This window comes from Cetorhinus maximus, chromosome 24, assembly GCF_964194155.1.
Source record: "Cetorhinus maximus chromosome 24, sCetMax3.hap1.1, whole genome shotgun sequence".
Classification (NCBI taxonomy): domain Eukaryota; kingdom Metazoa; phylum Chordata; class Chondrichthyes; order Lamniformes; family Cetorhinidae; genus Cetorhinus; species Cetorhinus maximus.
In genome coordinates, this window is record NC_135902.1 from 47,615,443 (window position 1) to 47,634,199 (window position 18,757).

An 18,757-nucleotide genomic window follows, 5' to 3' on the forward strand; every position below is an offset into this window, starting at 1 on the left:
AGGAGAGGCAGCATCTGTGGAGAGAGAAACAGAGTTAACGTTTCACACTGATGACCTTCGTTCAGAACTGGGAAAAGTTAAGAGGTGTGACAGGTTTAAAATAAACAGAGATGCAGGGAAAGGGGAGGGAGGAGGATAGAACAAAGGGAATAGTCTGTGAGAGGGTGGAAGGCAGCTGAGATTAAATGACCAAAGGGATGCTGGTACAAGACTAAAAGGGGATGATAATGGGGTAAGTAAAGAAACAAGAGATGTGACTAGAGGAAGTGTGCTTGCTTTAAGTTCTGATTGATGTTCATCAATGTGAAGTGTTGAAACAATAGGAGACTCTGTTTCTCTCTCCATAGATGCTGCCAGACCTGCTGAGTATTTCTAGCATTCTGTCTATGATACAAAAGCCCACATGTTTTTTTACTTTCAGGGTCCCATGTGGACACCAATTTAGAGGTCAATGCTATCCAATTTGGAAAATAACTACTTCATCTACCCAATGAAGCACAACGATCCTCATCCTCACAGGAATACTTATTACTTTTCCACACTTACCTCAACTAGATTGTCTCCAACAAGAGAGAATCCAACCAACTCCCCTTGACATTCAATGGTATTACCATCACTGAATTCCCAACCACCAAGGTGCTGGGGTTTACCATTGACCAGAAACTTAACTGGACTGGCTATGGAAATACAGTGGCTACAAGAGCATGTCTGAGGTTGGGAATTCTGCAGCTGGTAACTCACTTACTGACTCCTCAAAGCCTGTCCACTATCTACAAAGTACAAGTCAGGAGTGTGATGGAATATTCTCCACTTGCCTGGATGAGTGTAGCTCCAGCAACACTCAAGATGCTTGACATTATCCAGGACAAAGCAGGCCACTTGATTGGCACCCCATCCATGACCATAAACATTCACTCCCCCCACCACAGGTGTGCAGTGGCAGCAGTGTGTGTCATCCACAAGATGCACTACAACAACTCAACAAGACTCCTTCAGCTTCCAAACCAGCGACCTCTACCATCTAGAAGGACAAGCGCAGCAGATGCACGCGAACACCACCACCTGCTCGTACCCCTCCAAATTACACAAACTATATCACCATTCCCTCACGATCGCTGGGCCAAAAACCTAGTATTCCCTCGCCAACTGCAGTGTGGGTGTGCCTACAACACATGGACTGCAGCAGTTCAAAGCTTACCTCCATCTTCTCAAGGGCAATTAGGGATACTCACGTCCCATGAACAAATACAAAAAACTAAGGAACTTGATCAGTGCTGCTTTGTACAGACCCCATTCAATATAAATTAATCTCTGAATCATTTACAAGGACAATAACACCATAAACACTATCAAAAAGATTTATGAGCTGATGATTGGCTGAGCCAAACAAAAGTCAGCAAGGTTCCTGGTTTAACCCTTAGTTCAAGTAGAGTTTTCTGACCTCAACCCAGGAGAGACCAGGGCACTGCAACTGGCCCCTGTCCTCTCAGTTTCTATTGCCGGGCAGCTAAAAGCAGGGATCAGCTGACCTCGCATTTGGTTTGAATGTGCTGTTTTATACTGCAAGCTAAGCCTCATTGTCTGGGCTCACACATGAAACTTGGACAAATTACTGGAAGGCCCAAGTGTTGTCATGATTTTCAGGCAAGAAGAAAAGGTCAAAGAGAAAGCTAACAGAGGGGATAAAAGAGCCCTACCCAAATTCCGTGGTATGGTGATGTTCTTACCGAGCTGCTAGCTGGTTGAGACGTTCCTTCTCTTCAGCCACTTCGACGTATAGTCTCCTTCGCTGCTGTTGGATAGCTTGCTCCTCTTGTTCAAGCTGTTTCTCATACCTATTGGAACACAGTAACAGTCACTCACACACCATCCTGACTTGGAACTATATCGCCGTTCCTTCACTGTCGCTGGGTCAAGATCCTGGAACTCCCTCCCTAACAGCACTGTGGGTGTACCTACGCCCACTGCAGCGGTTCAAGAAGGCAGCTCCCCACCACCAATCTCAAGGGCAATTAGGGATGGGCAATAAAAACGATGGCCAAGCCAGCGACAGCCACATCCCGTAAATGAATTTTAAAAACCGACTAAATGCAAATAAAATGATAATGTTTCTTTAATAGGGTGAAAATGTGTCGGTACTACTGAGGGAAAAGAGAAAATGCCCTATGAAACAGTCACTTTACAAAGCACTGAATTTATCTGAGCATATTTGCTCATCTTGCCATCTCCAAACTATTCACTTCAACTTTAGTCAATTTGCAAAAAAAACAGCCATGTCAACAAAGATGGGAGAATAGGTTAAAATGACATCTTACATGGAAGTCATACAATGCTGGCCAGTTTTCTAAGTACTTAATAAATAAAAAAAAGCCTTTCCACAATCTGATCATTTACGCAAATTTATTTTTGATGGTAAGAGACTCTTCAGATTAAACTGGCATTTTCTCTGTTCCTCAGAATGCTGTGTGCCATCCACACGAAATAGATCGGGCATATAACGTCCATAAACACCACTCGAACATCAGCTGCAAAGATGCTTTACGCTTAAACTCGTCTGAGGTAGAGCCCTCGTCCTCATCTAAACTGATGCTCGAACTCAAAACAACATAGGCCATTATCTTTTAGGGAACATTGTCACTCTGTCTGTGACTTAGGGGTGAATATTTATGTGTTGTTGGACTCAAGAGGCAGGCATTATTTGAATTATTTTTTTTTTCCCCCAAACCTCTGTCTGGCGAGGTCCCGCTCCCTCTGGCACAGGTCTTCCTTCTCCCTCTCCAGCTGTCCCCTCAGCTCTTCGGTCTGCTTGATGTACCTCTGAGCCGCACGCTCGTCAGACTGCAGAAGTTCAGCCTCGTGCAAAGCTTTTAGCTTCTTGAGCTCCTGTTTGTGTTTGGCTATTAGCTTCTGAATCTCGGGTTCCAAACCTGAAATTCAAACAGTTTGGTCATGCAGTTTCGTGGTAAAAGGAACTTCACTGAAACTCCGTACAGAACAGAGGGCCATCACTTCCAACAGCAACTTTCAATCAGGCCCCTAACACAGGAAACCATTCCAAGGCGTTTCACAGAGGTGGACCCAGACGGAAGTGGACCCAATGGCAATGAATGAGACGGTGGGGAGGGGCTGGTTGAGGAGGAATGCGTGACCAAAACTTTAGTCAAAGAGGTAAGTTTTAAGGAGAGTTCTAAAGGAAGAAAGGGAGGTGGGGGGATGGGAAGCTTTAGGGAATGAATTCTGGAGGAGACTGGGCGGCTAAAGATATGGGCGCTGACAATGTGGCAGAGGGATAGGAGGGGTGCACAAGAAACCAGAGGTTTGTAGGGCTGGAGCAGGTTACAGAGATATGGGGTGCAAGGACCATGATGGGATTTAAACATGGAGATGGGAATTTTAACTTGGGAGGCCAACAGGGGACTGCGTGCCATGGGGGGATAGGGGTGAGTGAGACAATATACAGGCAGCAAGGTTTTAGGAGAGAGTGAAATTTACAGAGAGTGCAGAACGGGAGGCTGGCCAGGAAATCACCGGAAGCCTAGGGGTGATAAAAGCATGGATGAGGGTTCCTGGCCGCAGATGGGATGAGTAAGGCCGGAGGCGGGTGATGGCACGGACGTGGAACTCTGCCGTCTTTATGATGTGGCGCAGGGCTTCCCAAACGGTGGGTCGCGAGCCCCAGAGGCATCGTGAAACCAGGTTTCTGGGGCCCTGAGCTCCGAGGCAGCAGCAGCAGCTGTGGAGCTCTGACCTCGTGGTAACAGCTGTGAGGCCCCTTTAAATCCTCATTTATTTTTAACGGTGGGCGTGGCCTAACTGATCGAGGCCTCATTATCGCTCCAGAAAGGACAGTGAAAAGGTGTCAAAACCCTGCAGTTTAAACACTTCCCATCGCGGTTTACCTCACCCCTCCCCACCTTTTGCTCTCGCAAGTCTCTCAATGCACATCCCCCCCCTCCACCGCCCACTGCTTTCATGGCTCTACACCCCCTCCTACTCTGCGGTCGCATCAATTTTCAAGTTTCAAAATGGGGTCACAGTGGGAAGACTTTTAGGAAACGCTGGCTTTTAGAGCAACAGGTTTCCCCTGAGGGGGTACTAAATAAAAACAAACAGCAAAGATGTTTCCTTTTCGGGCTCAGACACCTCCCTTCCTTCCTTCCTTGCTGTTTGTCACTTGCTGTCCTCAGCCAGGACTGCACTGAGGCCAAATTGCCCACCTATAACCCCACTTAAGTGATCCTGCTTTTGCTGGCTCCCTTCTGTGCAAAGCTCAAACTTGCAACTGTGCCCCGATCATTTCCCCAGGCCAAACCCGCCTGGATCAGCTGAACGAGCTGAGATCAGATCCAACTGCTGCAACCTTCCACACCCCTCGTCAAACACACAATCTACCACGTGCGCTGTTTGGATTGAGCTTTCTGTCGCCCTCGGCTGCTGAGATCTTGGCATGTTCACAGGGACAGCAGCCACTCGTCACATCAACAACCAGGCAGCAAGTGAGAGTGGAGAGCATGCAGTGTTTTATCTCACTGGTACTTGAGAGCAAAGCTGAAAACGAAGAGTTTCTGGATACAGCCCAAAGGAGAGGGGAGTTTCTCGGCTGCAGCTATGACCTAACAACAGCTTGCCTTTATATGGGGCCTTTAAATGAGCCTGAAGGTGCTTCTCAGGAGCCTGGAACGTTGGGCTGGATTTTACGCTCCCCTGCCGGCGGGTTAAGGCAGTGAGGCATTGAAAATCTAGTGGGCGGCCTTTCTGCCTCCTACCTACCCACCCGACCTCTCTGAAATTTTATTGGGGGGGGCGGATCTTGGCAGAGAAAATGTCAGGTGGTCCACCTGCCCATGGGGCCTATTTAGGCCCTTACGTGGTCAATAAGTGACCGCGCAAGGGCCTCATATCACCACCTCTGGTATTATACCCATGGTGGGGAAAGGCCCATACCATGCGGTAAGCCCGGCAGCTTTAGCTGCGCAGGCTAGTGTCAGGCAAGGAGGGCGGGTGTAAAGGAACCTCCTTTGCGGGCACGCTGGGCCAAACAGAGGCATCCCCCACCAAAACCACCCTCCCCCAGCCACCTGCAACGCTCTCCCCACCCGCCCCACCCACCCCCCACCCCCAACCCCACCCCCCCACCCCCCTCTTGAACCCAGCCCCCTCTTCCCTCAGCTTCCTCCCCTCTTGCCAAAGTCCTCAGCCCGGGACTTAGCTGGGCTCCTCGGTGCAGTGCAGCTCCAGAGGTCCGGGCCAATCCAACTGGCTGCCAGCTCTCAACGGTGGAACTTCTGAGATAGGGGCGGGAGTCTAGCCTAAAGCAGTCAATTGGTGCAGACTCGATGGGCCGAAGGGCCTCTCCTGCACTGTGTGATTCTGGGAATGCTGTTCCCAGCGGTTAATTACTGAGTGGCAGCTGTCAGGAACGTAGGTGGTCTTCCCACCAACGTTTTAGTTGGTGGGGGAGAGGAGGCGAGTGCGGTGCCCTGTCAAATCCAGCCCACGAAATCTATTCCTCTCCCCACAAATGCAGCTGACCCACCCCCTGAGTATTTCCAGCACATTCTGTTTTATTTCACCTATCCAGCATCCACAGTATTTTGCCCTTGTAAAGAAATAGTAGAGCAGGTGACCAGAAGCTCCATTACAAAAGAAAGACGTGAAGATTAAACTTGAAGGAAGAGAGAGAGAGAGAGAGAGAGACATAGAGAGACAAAGAGAGACAGAGAGAGAGGGAGGTAAGTTACTGTGTCACAAACTTCCCCATTATTTGTTCTCTGCAATCTCCTGGACTTGTGCGTGTTAAGTTGTAAGGTAATTCATCTGAGATGTGTCGTGATAAATCCATTACAATAAAAATATACGTGTCTCATTCGAAAACACGCACAGTATCTGAACGATAAATTTAGAAACACTTCTTAGTTTATTTTAATGGCTGTTCTGTTGTCAGGCGCTTTTGGGCACAATAGTTCATCATTAGTGGGTATTCAAAAAAAAATGTAACTATCGATTCTCTTTGGAGCACTGATTGTAAGCTGCAGGTTTTTAAACTGGTACCTTTTACAGTAATCTCTTTAATTTTCTTTGTTTTCTCATCTATCCATTTCTCTCGCCGCATTTTTTCTGTCGCGCTCATTATTTCTTTCAGCTTCTTGATCTCCTACAGGCAAAAAAAACCAGATTAGACAGGGTGTTACAAGGAGGCCTTTGGTGCAGGGATTAAGCTATTTTTCTTTACTTACATCTTTGAATGCTGGAAAATTTCAGAGAGTGGAATAAAAAGAAAGATAATTCTTTATAAAAAAAGAAAAACTTGCATTTCTATAGCGTTTTTTTTTAAACAACCTCAGGATGTCCCAATGCTCGTTACAGTAAATGAAATATTTTTGAAATGTAGTCCCTGATGTAACGTAGGAAACATGGCAGCCAATTTGCACACAGCAAGCTCCCACAAACAACAATGAAATATATACGCCACAGTCAAATATCCTTTATCCCTACAGCCAAAAACCAAACTTTTTTTTTTTAAACAGACCCTAATGTGAACCTCACCGACCTTTTGCGCGGGAAGTCTGTGACCTGAGCTGACACAAACCTCGCTGACTGGACCCGACCACAGCTGGGGAGGGAACTGATTATTTATTATTCAGCGAGACATGTTGTTTTTCTTGCCATTTTATTTACTTCAGACTATAGCTAGCCCAGGCTTAGGCTATTGGAATGTAAGTAGGTCCAGGCCTACCCTATACACATTCAAAAACCGGAAATATCTGAAAACCGGAACACGATCGGCCCCCAAGGGTTTCGGGTAAGGGATACTCGACCTGTAAATAATCTATTCGCCTGGTGTTGGTCGAGGGATAAGTATTAGCCACGGCACTGGGAGGGCTTTATTCATTATTTCATCGAACGCGGGCATGGCTGGCAAGGCACGTTTTTGTTGCCCGTCCCTAATTGCCTTCGAACTCAGTGGCTCACTTGGCTATTTCAGAGGCTGAATAAAAGCCAACCACGTGGCTGTGGATCTGGAGTCACGTGTAGGCCAGACCGGGTATGGGTGAAGTATTCCCTTCCCTAAAAGGATGTTAGTGAGCCAGACGGGTTTTTACAACAATCAGTGATAGTTGCCGTGGTCACTATCACTAGCTTTATATTCCAGATTTATTAATTGAATTTTAATTCCACCAGCTGCTGTGTGTTAATGTTGTCACGATGAAGTGGTGCGTGTCTAGTTGTAAGTGAGAGCGGCTGTTACTAACTGGGGAAAGATTAGGGCATTATTCTTAAGTATATATAAGAACCGGTTTCCACCTGTGTGTGTGTGGGGCGGGGGGGGGCAGTGGGAAAGAGAGTCTGTACCTGTGTTCTCTAGGTATTGTGAATAAAACTATGTTAAAGAAAGACTTGGCTGCAGATTCCTCCTTTATTCAGTGAATGAGCAAAGAATTATAACACCGTGGTGAGTTTTGAGCCCGTGTCCCCACAGCCTTAGTCTGGGCCTTTGGATCACTAATCCAGTGCCATTATCATAATTATCACCATCTTACCATGCTTTTTTCAAAAGAGCACCATGAAATCTTTTACATCCGCCTGAGAGAGTAGATGAAACCTGGGGGAGGATTTTCCCTTCGTCAGGCGGTCCTGGGAGTGGCCGTACAACAGTCCGCTGCCCGACCTCGGGCCCCGACCATGGTTTCATGCTGGCTGGCCAATTACGGGCCAGCCCAGCTTGAAACGCGCGCTGAAATGTTCAGCACTGCCGGGGTGGGGGGGTGGGGGTGGGGTGGAGGAGGAGGGCGAGCATGCGGGTGCGCGCTCAGTGAAAGCTCCCTGAAGGCACAGAGCTGCCTCAGGGAGCTGTGAAGAGTTTCCACATTAAAAATAAAGCTTTCCCAAAAAATGAAAACATGTCCCCCTCATGTGACTCTGTCACATGACAAGACTCTGTCACATGAGCAGGGACATGTTGAAAATGAGCTCTCTAAAATTTTTTATTTTACTTTTAGTGAACGTCGGAAACCTCATCCCGCCTGCGGATGAGGTTTCCTCAAAAATCCAAAGGCCACTTGGCCTATTCGCCCGCCCACCGGCCGTAACGTTGGACGGGCAGGGGGAAATTCTATTTATTTAATTGATTAATGGGCTTAATAGCCCTCTTAATCGTCGGCAGGCTGGGTGCCAACCCTTGCGCGCGCGCGCCGACTGAACTATCGCGCAAGTGCACGATGGCGTCGGGACGCTCGCCTCGCATCGTCACGCACTGTTTTATGCTTGTGCGTGTTGGGCGTGCACCCGCGCGCCGAGCTGAAAATCCTGGCCCTGGTCTTAACGTCTCACCTGAAACACATAATACTTCGATAGTGAGGCGCTCCCTCAGGGCTGCACTGGAATGTCAGTCAAGGTGACGCGTTAAAACATGAATTTTCATTAGAAAGATACATAAACTGGGTGGCGAAATGGTGTCTCAAGTTTAGCAGTGCTGATTTTTAGACAAAGTTCTAAAAGGTGTAAGTTAAATAGAGATATTGAGACCCGATTACTCCCAAAGTAGCACAAGAATGCACAAAACCTAGTTATAAAGGAAAATAATTAAAATTGCAAGGTTAATGGTTAAAAGAAAGTCCTGTGAAGTGCAGTGATTACTTATCAATCCAATTACACATTGTACAGGCAAGGATGTTGTGCAACTCTGCACTGTAGCAGAAAGAAGCACAAATAGTTATAAATTGTGTTCAATCAACAAGATCCTAAAGTAAGTCGCCACAGGTTTAAACAGAGCCACGAAAGAAATCTGATATCAAAACAAAAAGATCCAAGAGACATAGAGGAGGGGGTGCTGAGCAGGACAGGGCACAGGGGGGCCAATGAAGGCCCGCCCAGCCTGACGCGCACCCAGAAGCGCTGAACGCGGGTGGGTGGGTGGGGGGGGGAGGGAGGAGGCTGAGTTGGGGCCTGCGCTCTTTCGTGCGCATGAGTGCGAAAGGATGCAGAAATCTCCCTGAGGCACAGAGCTGCGCCTCAGGGAGTTTAATTTCATTTTGAAAAATTTAAATATAAATAGAGAGAAAATTTTTTTTCCCAGACATGTCCCCGCTCATGCGACAGTGTCACGTGAGCTGGGCTGCGTCAATGAATTTTAATTAAAGAATTTGTTTCATTTATAAATCCTTCATGAAACCTCATCCTGCTCATTGATGAGGTTTCATGCAAAATGCGAAGGCCGCCTGGGCTCTTCGCCTTCCCGCCAACCCTCAAGGTCGGACGGGCAGCTCCGTTAATTATCTGAATCAGTTTTTAAATGGCCTTAATAGGCCTTTGACGGTTCGGCGGGCGCGCAGCCGACACTGGTGTGCGCCCGCCGAACTGAAGATCGGAATGACGCGCGGTGATGTCGGGACGCACGCCCGACGTCACCGTGAGTCATTTTATGCGTCAGTGAGTGGGGCCCGCCCCCCTGCACGCCGACCCAAAGATTCAGGCCATAAAAGTTTTCCGAAGAGGTTCAATACTTTATTATTTTTTGGTAAGACGGGACTTCAAATTTGATACAAAATGGCAGACGTCTCACGTGCTTTGTCAGAAAGTTAAAAAAATATTAATTCCAAATTTTAAAATCCTATCTCTCAACATTAGCTAGGCCAAAGAATGGGCACAAAATTAGAAAACAAACAGCGTTGAGGAACAGCTGGGGGTGCAATTAGCAAGAGTTCAAATGCTGGTTCACATACCCCTTGGGCCTGATCACCTAGAGACACTTTTAATTCTGTGCATTCTAATAGTGACCCGTTCAGCAATCAGAATATGCGGCGGCAACATCATGAATATTATACATGTTGGACAATTAACAGACGCTATCAGCAGTAAAATTAAGTGGGTGTGTTAGCAGGACATAAGTGGAATATTCATACAAACATCTGAACAAGGAGCAGGAGCAGGCCATTCAGCCCCTCAAGCCTGCTCCGCCATTTAATAAGATCATGGCTGATCTGATAGTAACCCGAAATCTACATCCCGCCTACCCCCAGTAACCTATTACATAAATTATTACATTACATATTGCATAAATATTTATTTTTTTACAAATAGAAATATTTTACTTATGTATTGCTGAAAAAGAGAGACATTGGTAACCGTTATACTGCAGGACAGCTTTGATGAAGCCTATTCCCTAAGGCTTTTCATCTTGTACTCATCAGGACAGGTGTATGTCTGGCCTGCTCGAGAGACACACTAAAGTTATGTCCCTACACACTCTACCTCATCTATGGCTGGTTCTACACAACATGAATTGGCCAAATGGTTGAGTGAGTCGCTGCAACCAGTTCTGAGCAAATTTTACACATTCCATGTGCTCGTTCAACATTGCTAGCCTATTCACCCACATTACCACTCAAAGAAGCCATAGTCATTTGCACCGTGTCACTATATCATTGCAATCTACATGCTCTGCTATTGTCTGAATCTTTATTTATAGAATTCATGAGCTCAGCAACTTGCGCAGTTGAATTCGGTTTTAAGGACACCCAAATAGATGGCATTGCCATGGGATCCCCTCGAGGCCCAGCTCTCGCCAACGTCTTTGTTGGTTTCCATGAGAAATGCGTCTTCGATGGAATGACCCCTAACCTCCTACCCCTTGCATATTTCCAATACGTAGATGAAACACTTGCTATATTTGAATCTGCAGCTGCACGTAAGAATTTCCTTACACACATTAGTGGGCTCCGTCCGGCACTCAAATTCACCTTTGAAATGGAGCAGTCAAACAAGCTCCCTTTCGTTAATGTGCTTGTTGAGAAATCTACCAATGGGTCCCCTACTGCTGCCTACCACAAGCCTACCTTCACTGGTCAACATTCCTGCAGTTACACACGCTATAAGATTGGCTTTATCAGCAACCTTGTAAATAGGACCCGAGCTATTTGCTCACTTTGCAAGCTTGATGCTGAACTACAGCTCATCAAAGCTGCCCTGTGGTATAATGGCCACCCCAATCAGATCACTGCTCACTGGATATCGCGCAAACTCATGAATGGGCCAAAAGCTGCCACTTTCGATCCTGAAGAGTGCCCAGTCTGCCTCAGATTGCCCTGGAAGGACGAAGTGTCTCAAAAATTTGAGCAACAGGTGAAGCTGGCCATTTCACGCTGCTACAATGCAGTAGCAACACCAGTGATATTCTCCACTAACAGGATACTGCTGTCAAGCCAAAAAGACATTCTGCCCACCACACAATCAAGTAATGTAGTATATAATATTCAATGCTGTTGTGATGCCAGTAATTTAGGCTGTCTGTCCCAATGACTGGTGGATCATATCAAACAGCATAGATTGCTGACCATACTCAACCAGCCCATGCTTACAAAACTCAGAACAGTGTCCAGCATTAGATGCGATTCCACGATTGGACAACACCTACTAAACAATCCCAACTGTGCTAAGAATTACACTAGCAACCAATATAAGATCATTAGTCGGGCTCGCAGTATGGCTCAAGTACATGTGCTAGAAGCTACGTATATTTACACACAGGGTCCTGTCCTTTGCAAACAGAGAGAACGTGTCCACGCATTGTGCTTTTTTCAACTAAACAGGAGCTTGAAGGTCAGCCATTCCCTGGTTCATTCCCCATGACAGTGCCTTGACCAATTAGAGTTAACTTGCCTCACTTGAATTTAAACAAAAGCTTGGCAGTTAACTGTTCCCTGGTGCATTCCCCATGACAACATCCCTACCAATCAGAGTCCGCTTGCCAACCAATCAGCATCCTCTTCTCATGCAGTATAAACTGTTGTCCCATGGCGATTTGGTATTCTTGCGAATCTGTCCTCTTGAGTGCAAGACGAAAAGCTTCTTCAGCATGTCTCTTTTTTCAGCAAAACTCACATTCTGTACTACCAAGCGACTATTTACTTTATTTATACCTGCAAATTACTGGGAAATCGTGATATGAAAATGTTTTAAAAGTTAAGTGTTTAAAGTATGCATAGAAAGGTTAATCACAGCGCTGACTTTTACTAATGCAAGCATTGCCGTTCTTCATCATCGCCGGGTTAAAATCCCTGACAACATCATGGGCGTGCCTACGTCTCACAGCCTGCAGCTATTCAAGAAAGCGGTTCACCTTCTCAAGCGCAATTTGAGATGGGCAACAAATGCTGACTTTGTTAGCGATGCTCACATTCCATGAATTTTTTTTTTTAAATTGATAGGCTGCAGGCTTAATCATTAAGTCTCAGGTTAATTTCAAATGTAACCAAGTCTTCCGATTTTGGGGTTTGATTCTCCCCGAATTTAAAAACTGACTAAAATCAGTTGGTGAGCAAACAGGTCAAAAATGGAGGCGGGGGGGGGGGGGGAAATCAATTAAACAACTTTAGAAGGAACATATTTCCAATTGTTTGCACAAAATAAAACACCAAAGGAGGAGGTTAGCCTTCACTATTAGTTACCTCTTCACCCCCTCCTCCTCCTCCATGGAGTGTCATTCCACTGTCAATGTAGGATACAACTAACTGATGGAGTGCTCTATGTCAATGCTGCTGGTTGGCACAGGCAGGTAATGGGAATGCTCCCCAACTGGCTGCAGCATTCAGACTTTTACATTCTGAGTTAATTGGATTCAATCCTAAATTTTGGAATTCATCTTTTGGAGGTGGAGGATAATGCCAAGTTTAAGCACCATTCATTTCCTATAATGGGAAGACAACAATTATAGAATTGTATTCTGATGCTAATGTAAGCAGCTAAATAAATCCAGTATCAATGTTAAAATTTTAATTTTAAAAAAAAATTACAGAACCTTCTTTGATAGCTTTGGTCGAATTGAAAATAAATCTTGATAAACAGGAAAAATGCGAGTTAATGAGTTGAAAAGTGTTACTTCTTGATCGAGTCGTCTAAAATATTGATAAACTCACAGGACTGAATTTTTAAATGATTAAATTACACATAAAATGTTTGATAAAAAGGTAATTTATATGATTAACTGCAGTAACTCACACTTGTGCAGTTTTATTTCAATTGTTATGTTTCAAGTCATATCGATAGAAGTCTCATGATTTCAACCCAAAAAATCATCCAAGTTTATGGACCATTTCCTTTTGCTTCTACATAAGAAATCTCAGATTAGCTATCTGTAGTTAAATTGAGCTATCCTGAAAGAGTTTAAACCACACCGCCAATAAACAGAACATCACAGTGGCAACAAAATCATATAGAGGTCATCAGCCTACTTTGCAGTACCTCATGCAAGTTTATGTATATTGCCTCCACCGCATTACCCTTGCCTGCACTTTGTTATTTCTTCAAAGAATTCATGTTGAATGTTCTTTATTGTACTTTTGTCGATATTTTTCTATTCCACCTTTGAGTAGAGATTCCAATATCTTTCCTGCCACTGATGTTAAGCTAACTTGTCTATAGTTGTCAGAATTTGTTCTGTCCCTCTTTTTGAATATGGGAATCACCTTTAACGTTAGTTTCTTGATTATTGTCCCAATTCTTTTTTTTGACTAACTTTTGTATGACACCACTTCCAAATTGCGATGGTTTCACAAAACTGTAGAGATTCAATACAGTCTGAAGGATGTCTTGGCTTTCACTGACTGGACAATCTGACAATTAGTCATAGCAGCTAAGGAAGAGATAGCTGAGGATATGTATCTGTCCATAACAACTTTCAACAGGAAAGGGAACAGTGCCAGAGTACTGGTGGACAGTGAGTGTTTTTATCCTGCCTTGGGAAGTTTTGTTATGTTAAAGGCACTATATAAATGCACATTTGCTGGTGACACCAAATTGCAAGGTGTAGATAATACTGAGGAAGACTGCGACAAAATAGATGATTAACAAGCTTGCAGAATGGGTATGTAAATGGAAATGAATATGTGATAGAGATGCAAGGGGATTTGGGGCACAGATGCACAAATCATTAAAAGTAGTGAAGCAGGTTAACATAAAAAGAGTTCAAGCAAAGCAGTGGGATTCATTTACAGAAAAATTAAATTCAATGGGGGGGGAAGTTATGTTAAATTTGTACAGACTCTTGGTTTGACCACACTTAGAGTACAGTGCACAGTTCTGGTCTGCATGTTATAAAGCAAATATAGAAGCAGTGGAGAAAGTACAAAAACATACAAAGGAATGATACTGTAACTGAGAGGGTACAATTGTCGGGAAAGATTGAACAGCCCAATGCTCTTCTCTCGAGAGAAAGACCTAAAGGTGACGTGATGGATGCCTTTAAAATTATGAAAGGGTTTGATAGGATAATGATAGAGAAGGTGTTTCCACTGTGGGCAAGTTCAAAGCCAGAGGCTATAAATTTAAGTTAGCTCCTAATAGATTTAATTATGCATTCTGGAAAAACTGGTCTCCTCAGAAGGTAGGAGGAATGTGGAACTTGCTTCCACATGGAGTGGCTGAGGTGAATGACAGAGACTTTTAAGGGAAAGCTAGGCAAATGTGTGAGGAAGAAAGTAATAGAAAGGTAGAGAGTGAGACGAAATAAGGTAGGAGGCGGCTTGTGGATAATCAGCACCAGCACAGATGATTTGGGCTGAATGGGCTGTTTCTATGTTGTAAATTCTGTGTAATTCTATGTAGTTACAATCTGAATCTCTTACCATTTCATGCTGATCTTGCACCTGTTGGATTTTCTTAGTGTATTTCTGGTCCACCTGCTTCAGTTCATTCACCATAGATTCGCACTTTGCATTTAACGCCTTCTTGTCATCTATCAGCTGTCAGGGTCATAATGTTTTAGCTCAAAAATTTTCCATCAACATAATAAAACATTAAGCAAAAGTACATTTAAATTCAGCCCTCATCACAACCCAGTATAGGCCTGACAATTTGTACAATGGTAAACATTACAATGGTTACAATATAATTGTAAAGAATATATTTACGCTTTGAAGAAAGTAACTGTGCTGACAATGAACTAAACATAACGAAGCTAAGGATGAATAAGCTAAGTTCAAATACAATATAAATTAATGACGATTAAAAGTTTTTGCTAACAGTCAAGTTTTAATTTCCTCATTGCTTTCTCTGCCAAATTTCTCCTCCTTTTCTTCCTGATGACACAAACCCACAGCACGATAGCCATTTAACCCATCATGTCTGTGCATGAGATCTTTGATTGGCCAACTAAACAAGGTGTCAATCACTGCTCACCAGAAGCACGCTTGCCTCCAAGTCAGAAGGTATAGTTCAAGCTCCACTCCAAAGACTTGAGCACAAAATCTAGGTTCCCATTTCAGTGCAACACAGGGGGAATGCTGCAATATCAGGGGTGCAGATACTTGGAATGGGAGGTTAAATCGAGGCACCACCTGGCCACACTGGTGGGCAGAAAAGGTCCCAAAAGCATTATTCAAAGAAGAACAAGGGAGTTTACTCCCCAGCGTCCTGGCTGATATTTACCCCTCATCCAACATCACTACATGGCTGCTTAAAGGTGCTCAAGGCTTGTGCCAATTGACTCAGGACTGGAGGTATCATAGCCAAGCCTCTTCATTTCCTGATGCAATGTCCAGATATTAATATTTCCAGCAAGGGTAACCGGATAATGACTGGAGGTGAGGGACTCTGGTTGATTTTGTCCTCCTTTCTCAAGAGCACCAAGGCCAACTATAGTGACTCTAAAGCCTTCTTCCCTTCCTTTCCTCCAAGAGCATCTGATTTACTACAGATTCGGAACTGAATGAGAACATTTTAAATTATGACTAAACCAGCTGAACCATTTGGGGAGCAATTTTTTTTTAAATGTACCTATTTCCAATTTAACAGAGAGATAATATCTGCGGAGAATATATGGATGTGGGAGAAGAACCTAGTTGTAAAGTTAGTTAAGTTCATTGTTACTTTCACCTGTGGGGCCTGGGCCCATCCATTCAAGCTGATTAAACAAAGGTCTCTTCACTCTGCTACTGTTAATGAAGACATGAATGAAGGTTCCTGCAGCGTCAGCTGAAACCTTGTGGAGCCTTTCATTATGTGGGTAAGGATTTATGTTTGATACCTTCCTTATTCAAACTAACTACCCGGTAATACCCACAAGAAAGATAAGAAAAAACAGTGAATGAAGAGTATTCCGAGGTTAATCTATTAAGATTATTTCTTTGAACCAATAATTTATAAAATGCATATCTTTAATTCTTACCATGCATTTGTGATACACTTCTACAAATATTGGTAATGCCCATAGTATTTTTGCTTTACAATATTTAGAGACTGGGAAGTTGTCTTTAGTTAAAGTAGCATAGTAATTCATTTGCAAGGCATATACTTGTTTTCAATTGTATTTACTTCTGTTCATTTTTAAAGGCCCAAACTTCCAAAATCTAGGAGAGATAACGGCAAATCAGCTAATGATGATTTCTGGTAAACACTGGCACATATCCAAGTCCTAAAGTCCAAAGCACACTGTAGGCTTCCAAGGGAAAATGGTGACGACATTGCATTGCATACACCAAGATAAATAATGTATGAGTAAGTCAATGAGATGCAAAAATCTGACTTTGGGGAACAAGAGTCCAGGAAATCTGTTGCTGTTAGCCTGGTGAAGGTCATGCAGACCCAGCAACATGGAAATCCCCGGACCACAGTATAACAAAGAAGAATAAAATGCAATATTACCCACTGAATGTATTTGCATAACTGATGTTGTTTGGGCCAAGAAATTAATATTGATTTTTTAGAAAATCATTTATAAGCACATAACAACAAAAGAAGAGGGAGCAGCAGTAGGCACAGAAGCCTAATCTACCATTCAACAGGACCGCGGCTGGTCTTCAACTTCAACTCCACTTTTCTGTCCAGGCCCCCTATCCCTTGATTTCTCTGCAGCATGAAAGTCTATCAATCTCAGCCTTTAACATACTTAATGACTGAATAGCCACTGCTCACTGGCATTGAGAATTCCAAAGATTCACAACCCTCCGAGTGAAGACATTTTTTCTCATCTGGGTCCTAACTAGTCAACTCCTCCCCCTGAGCCTATGCCCTCAATCTTAGACTCTCCAACCAGGGGAAACAGCCTCTCAGCATCTACCCTGTCAAGTTCTCTCAGAATCTTACGTGTTTCAATGAGATAACTTCTCACTCTTCTAAACTCCAAAAAGTATAGGCCCATTCAACTCAATCTCACTGCATAGGACAACCCTCTCATCTCAGGAATCTATCCAGTGAACCATCGTTGCACTACCTCTACTACAACATGGGGAGACAGTGACATAATGGTATAATCACCGGACTACTATTCCAGAGGCCCAGGGTAATGCTCTGGGGACCTGGGTTCAAATCCCACCATGGCAGATGGTGAAATTTGAATTCAACTAAAAAGAAAACGTTGAACCATTGCGTCTGGCTCCAGACCCACAGCAATGTGGTTGGCTCTTAAATGCCCTCTGGGATGGGCAATAAATGCTGGCCTAGCCAATTATGCCCACATCCCTTGGAGGAATTAAAAAAAAACAAGTATATCCTTCCTTAGATACAAAGACCAAACTGTACATTGCAGGGATCAGCTATACATATGTGGTCTCCCAAAAGCCCTGTACTTACTCTTATATTCCAACCTACATGCCTGAAGGATCAACATACCACTTCCCTTCCTAACTGTATATTCACTTTCTACATCCCTTGTACAAGATCTGAACACCAACATAATATTTTAAAATATTCTGTTTTTCTATTATTCCCACCAAAGTGAATAACCTCAAATTTCCCCACATCATACTAACCTGCCACCTTCTTGCCCAATCACCTAACCTATCTATATCCCTCTGCAGCATCTTTATGTCCTCCCCACAGCCGACTTTCCCTCCTAACTTTGTATCATCAGCAAATGTGGTGACATTACGCTCTGCCCCTTCTTCTGAATCATTAATATAGATTATAAATAGCTGAGACCCCAGCATTGATCCTTGCAGTACCCAAGTAACAGCTTGCCAATCTGAAAATAATCCATTTATTACCAATCTCTGGTTCTCTGCCCCTTGGCCAATCTTTTACTCATGCAAATATATTACCCTGCAATTCCATCTTATGTGACAACCTTCTTTGTGGCACTTTATCAAGGCCTTTTGGAAAATATATTTGTAGCATTCATAGAGATAGTTGTTGTCTTGGCAGAAGAATTGAGAACCAGGGGTCAGAGATTTGAGGCAATTCACAAAAGAACCAAAAGCGACATGAGGAAAAGCATTTTTAAGCAGTGAGTGGTTAGGATCTGGAATGCATTGCCCGAGAGGATGGTGGAGGCAGGTTCAATCATGTCTTTCGAAAGGGAATTAGATAAATACCTGAAGAGGAAGAATTTGCAGGGTTACTGGCAAAGGACAGTGGACTGAGACTAGCTAAATTGCTCTTGCAGGGAGCTGACACTGACTTGACACACTCAACATAAACCTTCTGTGCTGTAACCATCGTATGATTATTTTGCTTCTCGTTTCAGTCAACGAAAACAATACCGACAAGCCACCTGTCTATGAACTTAAGAGTCAGCGGGTTATCATACAAAGGACAGGCAGCGATTCAAAGGAAATCCATTTTGTTTAATCAGTGAGCTTTAGTTTATGCAGGGAAGTTAGGTTGTGTGTTAGCATTAAAACCTTCACTGTCCTTCGATGGATCAGCTTGTGCAATCACATGGGTGACCTCATTCTGTGCATCTTCTGGCATCCAGCCATTGGGGCTGGGGAAGGATAAGAAAGGGGGAGGGAGACAGGTGCTGAGTGTGTTACTGCCTGAGAAA

At 44.1% G+C, this 18,757-nt stretch overlaps 1 protein-coding gene across 9 annotated transcripts in view; it reads right to left on the bottom strand.

The window, feature by feature from the left end:
- Window positions 1-18,757, bottom strand: part of cep131 (centrosomal protein 131) — a 103,139-nt gene that overhangs the window by 26,834 nt on the left and 57,548 nt on the right. For all 9 annotated transcript variants that reach the window (XM_078571193.1, XM_078571190.1, XM_078571192.1 and 6 more), the window contains 4 exons: window positions 14,622-14,738; window positions 6,052-6,154; window positions 2,726-2,927; window positions 1,728-1,835 (listed from right to left, as the gene is read on the bottom strand). In XM_078571193.1, coding sequence (XP_078427319.1) covers window positions 1,728-1,835; window positions 2,726-2,927; window positions 6,052-6,154; window positions 14,622-14,738 — 530 coding nt within the window. The remainder of the gene's footprint in view (window positions 1-1,727; window positions 1,836-2,725; window positions 2,928-6,051; window positions 6,155-14,621; window positions 14,739-18,757) is intronic.